The sequence below is a fragment of the Ischnura elegans genome, chromosome X, assembly GCF_921293095.1.
Source record: "Ischnura elegans chromosome X, ioIscEleg1.1, whole genome shotgun sequence".
Classification (NCBI taxonomy): domain Eukaryota; kingdom Metazoa; phylum Arthropoda; class Insecta; order Odonata; family Coenagrionidae; genus Ischnura; species Ischnura elegans.
The window spans coordinates 85,370,852-85,376,054 of NC_060259.1; the positions used below are offsets into that span (position 1 = coordinate 85,370,852).

General features: G+C 38.6%; 1 protein-coding gene across 1 annotated transcript; it reads left to right on the top strand.

Moving 5' to 3' along the window:
* The first annotated feature begins 4,043 nt into the window (after positions 1-4,043).
* Positions 4,044-5,203, top strand: LOC124170702. Its single transcript, XM_046549608.1, has 4 exons — positions 4,044-4,078; positions 4,459-4,536; positions 4,623-4,852; positions 4,937-5,203. Exons 3-4 carry the CDS (start codon positions 4,628-4,630, stop codon positions 5,165-5,167), a joined length of 456 nt encoding a protein of 151 aa, XP_046405564.1. The 5' UTR covers positions 4,044-4,078; positions 4,459-4,536; positions 4,623-4,627; the 3' UTR covers positions 5,168-5,203.

Genomic DNA, 5,203 nt, shown 5'->3' on the forward strand with positions numbered 1-5,203 from the left:
ATTCCTCAGAGATAAGAAACCCTCGACCCTCGGCAAAAGTATTCTAATTCAATTTTAGTTATGTTCTTACATTTTCGGATGAATGTCTTTGGTAGATAGCGGATCGCGGATAGATCGGTGCTGGTGGATGAGCTGCAAACCTGTCACCAGGCATCGCACCTTCCCATTCTTCGGTGGGCTCGTGTTGGCATGAATGCCCAAAGTCATATTCAGCTTGGAAGCGAGCATTCATTGCATCCATTCCATGGGTACAGAATTCAATCTGGTCAGCTGGCTCATAAGGATGGTGGAAGGCACTAGGTTGTTGTGATGGAAGGTAGTTTTCGTTTTTAACATCACCTTCGGTATGATGGTATGGGTTCTCGCGGTCCATTCTATTTTCCCATTTATGTCTATCGTCTTCAGCCAACACATAAGGATAGTTGTTGGCGTCAACACGTTTTGATGGGATATAAATTTGATTTGAGAAATCCCCTTCATCAGGGCAGTGAGCATGATTGCATGCAATTAGTTTGTTACGGCCCACTATTTTCTCCTCTTGCGAATGCTGAGATGGTATGTGGCTTGGGTTCATAGCGTCACCTTCGGTAACAAGATGAAGGCTATCGCAGTCCATTGAACTATCCAATTCCTGTGTCTCGTCTTCAGCCAACGTACAATGATCATTGTAGGCATCAACACGTTCTATTGGGCTACACATTGGGCTTTGGTAAATCACCTTCACCACGGCCGAAAGTGTCATTGTATCCCATTTGTGTGTTATGGCACAAAATTTTCTTCTTAGGCGGCATATCAGAATTCTCCAAATCATAAACTTGCTTTGATGGGAAGTGGCGTGAATAAAAACGTTACCGTTCCCATGAAAGGGAGGACTCTCGCCACCAATTACATTTTTCCTTTCTCTCGGATGGTATAACTCGATAGCTGCCGCAATAAATGCGTTCATTTGCGACGTCGACGTCGATAGGATATACGACATTACCAGACCATAACATATTACTCCATTGCATAAAAATACTACTTCACTAAATTCTATTACATTTTATATCCAGAACACACCTGATGACACCATATGGTGAGGCCCCCACGCTTTTATTTTTAGTGAAAACATTATAGATTACCCAGGTTCTTTGAACTATTCATACAAAAATTTATTTTTTACTTTTTATTCCATTTTTTGAAATGTTTTTTTATTACTTGTTCCAAGCGAAATAAAAGCGTGTTTTTTTAAAGTTTTTTTTGTTAAAGAAGTATTTATTTTCTACTTTTTAGTCTTTACATCTTGCAATCATATAGTTGACCACTTTCATAAGCTTTGTTTAACTGTAAAAGCCCACCTCGTTAGTTACTGATTTATCAGTTAGCAGGTCCACCAGCGAGAAGGTGAGGTTTGACACGTGATGTGAGAGACTTTGAGCAGCAATGCTGCTTATATGACGCGTCAACATCTTTTTAGACCCAAATGTAGCATTATTGCTATAATTTCTTCAAATTACAGAAGAAATTTTAATACAACAATGCACATTTCTATTAGCCAATCAATTTCTTATATTTCAAATGTTTGAAATACTTTCATCGATCAACTTCCTCCAGTGCCAGCAACGAAAGCAGCTCCTGTTGTTCCCGAGAGACAAAATGAATGATTGGAGAGACTTATCCTAAAATATAATGAAAATATGTTACTAAAGATATAATGTTTGCAATATGAATCAAATATTTACTTGAAAAGAGAACGTTTGGCACCTTAATATTCCCCGCATTTTCACAGTCCTCTTCAAGCGTTAAATGTGGCACATTTTTTAAATCAAATATACTGTTATTATATCAGTATATTTGATATTTCCAATGCCAACTCCTGCTGGCTTTAAGCGTTTGAACCCACTCCACAACTATATCAGGTAACATCTATCCGCCCCACTATTTGGTTATGTAGATCTCTCCGATACAGTGTGCGTACCTCATCCAATTCCTTTGCATCAGCTTTTCTGGTTAGTTTAACCGCCCCACTATGTGGCTTGGACAACGCCCCCAATGTGTCGAGCAAATGTGGAATTACAAGTATTATGATTACCCACCATTTGGCCTGTAATGATAGATAAAGTTAGAATTATTGGTTAAACGCACTATTGAATTAAATATCCTGCCAATGAGTACATCATAAACATACATCCATGTCACTTCTCATGTTTGTACAATTCGTTATGATATAGCGTTTCCTATAAGATTAAAAATGAAATGATGAGTTCAATAATTATTGAACGAAATTCGAATCACTTACATGAAATATTGCACTGATTATGCACAGCGTCCTTTGAATTTTCCCTTAATTCTTGTATGTCCAATGCCAACTCCTGTTGACTTAAAGCGTTTGGACCCACTCCACAGCTACAACTACTTCCTCTCTATGTGGCTCGGTAGTTTAATGTAGTGTGCGAAAATCAGACCTATTGCTTATTCACTTGCTACATTGGTTGGGGTTTAACCGCCCCACTATGTGGCTTGGACAACGTCCCCAACATAGCAAGCAAATATCTCCTTCTATGCGTAGCAACCAGCACTGTAATTTAAGAATAAAATATTAGATATCATAGGTTTAAGTAAAAATGATCTCAAATATATATTTACATGCCTCCTCAATCACTTTTCTATTTCCACAAAATTAACTTAGCATCTTCTTGATATTTTCAACACATCACCAATTATAGCAATCGTTATGGATGTTTATGTTCGATGCCAGTCAGCGAAAGGTTTAAAGCGCTCGAACCCGCTCCACAACCACACCAGATACTCTCTATCCGCCCCACTATGTGGCTTGGTAAATTTCTCCAATGCAACGTGCGTAAATTACTTTGACCATCCAAAGAAACTTAGGATCTTAACTAGGATCTGGATTGAAATTTCGCATCCGATCCATGTCTTGCAATGCTGCACTATTGCAAGGTTTTTTGCCTGTTAGCTTTTCACTGTCAAGTTCCTCGATTTGTAGACCATCCAAGGAACGAACACGGCTCAATGCTACATATGCCTGTCCTTCAGCAAAAAGTCTTGATCCTAAGTATACGACTGCATGATCAACAGTGCTTCCTTGCATCTTATGCACCGTTGATGCCCATGATAGAATCATCGGTAACATTCTTCTCTCAATTGTACCGTAACTAAACTTTGAGGGGAATTGCAGTGATTTTGGCTCAATCAAATGTATTCCATCCAAAATCTACGTTTACCGAAGGAATATCCTTGTCGTGTACTTGACCTCTGCGGTAATAAGGCCAAATGATATTCGTTATGTGTCCAATTGCTCCATTTACTAGTCCTTTCTCGACGTTAATATTTGCTCTTAGCATTACCTTTGCTCCAACGAATATCTCTATTTCCTTCGGTAAACCTCCAGTTTTGTTGATGTCGACTGGAGTGATTATATCAAGGTTCACCTCTCTTGCATTAGAGGTTGAATTCACAAGTTGATCGTAAGCCTTAATTTTGAACATTTCTGTGCCCATCTCTCTAAAACTTTCGAAGACCTTATTGTTGTGTTCATGCGCTTGTTCATTTGTTGGGTAAATTCTCAATGCGTTCTGTAAAGAGAATTCCCCAGTTGCTTCGCTGCTTACTTTTATCATCAACTCTTGAAGATGCTCTGCTTTCAATTCACCAATACGTAGCGCATTTAAAATATCATGATATTGCAATAAAGGTGTTTTCTCCTTGCTGACGCATATTTTGTCTTAATTCAACTAATGTAAATATTCGCCATATCCCAGTAAACACGAATAGCTGCAGCAGCGCTGCACAGGGGTTTCACAGCTTCAAGTTCGTTTCCGTTTCAATGAAGCGCGGTAACAGCGCTTGTGCAGCGCTCTTTCGCAGCGCGCTGGCGAAACATGCAATTGCAGCGCATCAACAGCGCATGTGCAAAGCATGCCTGCAGCACGCTGCTGGAACGCTGCTAATGCGAGTTTGTGCAACAATGCAACAATCCTCCGCTACGCGATTGTTTACCAGGGTGCTTGGGAAGTTTACTGAGTCTATGGCGGCCAACGTTGTGGAACTGTTGATCGTCCTTGGGGATTCTTAATAGGTAAGAATTTATCATCTTCTTTTAAAATGTATAATTTTAGTTAATTTAAATTCAATTCTCCTTGAAATTAGGTAGAATTGGCATTCTAGCATGGTGAATATAAACACATTTTAAGACTTTGTGTTTTTGTTTACATACGTGGTCGTAGTTATGTTCGGAACCATTGGATATAAGCTTTTAAATATTGATTATATAGGTTTCCATTAATAGTGAAATAGGAAATGTGTAACGCATGTCACAGGAAAAGTTCGCAGCTCAAAATTTTTTAGTTAGCCTACCTTTTTAGTATAATATTAAAAAGATTGTCTAACGAGATGGGCTGACGCGATGATGTATTATGCAGTACACGAGTTAAAATTAATGGACATTTCTCATAGCAGGAAAACAACTAGATCCGCAAGCACCTGGTGGGAAAGAAAGAGAGACTAAGCGGCCGGCAACAGCAGAAGAGTTGTATGGTAATATTTTTATCATGTATTTATTTATATAAGTACTGACATAAAGGTCACTTTGTAAACTAACCTTTCCACATTTAAAATTTTAGGGTTCATGCAAGCTCAGGAGAAGATATGGGAAAAGAGATACAGGAGATTAGATGGGAAGGTGAGCATGGCTTTAAGCATGCTCACAGAATTAAAGAAAGAGCTAAAGTCCAAGCCTGTAGTGAATGAAGAGAGCATTTCCGTCAACCGGAAATTCCCTCTTAAAACTTTGGATGATGTGGAGGAGCTTGAGAGGGAACTGTCAGAGGATGTATCTCTCCACAATAATTTGGTAAGGCCTCAATCATTTGTGTTTAATTCTTTTATGATAATTTCAACCAGAATTCCATTGATTACATAATATTTTTCTTTACAGGTTACTCAAATTGCTCGCATTTGTGGTGATGAGGAGCAACCCTCAGTATACAAAATTTTATATTTTGTATTCACTGACGAAGCAGCGAAGCACTTCTGCCTCACCGGAAAGTCTGGAGTTGAGGGGATGAAGAAGAAAAAGTTTATGGGAACGAAAATATGCAGTGTCATTATGGGTGAGTGTCTTCGTGTATTATGTCTATCATTAATCAGTACTCTAATGTATACTTAAAACAGAGTAATCATTAATAAAATCATTTATTGCAAA

Excerpts from the sequence above, each read along its gene's own strand:
- LOC124170702 (XM_046549608.1), top strand. The coding sequence starts at position 4,628 with ATGCAAGCTCAGGAGAAGATATGGGAAAAGAGATACAGGAGATTAGAT. Across the intron at positions 4,853-4,936 it reads TATCTCTCCACAATAATTTG|GTTACTCAAATTGCTCGCAT; the intron begins GTAAGGCCTCAA and ends TTTTCTTTACAG.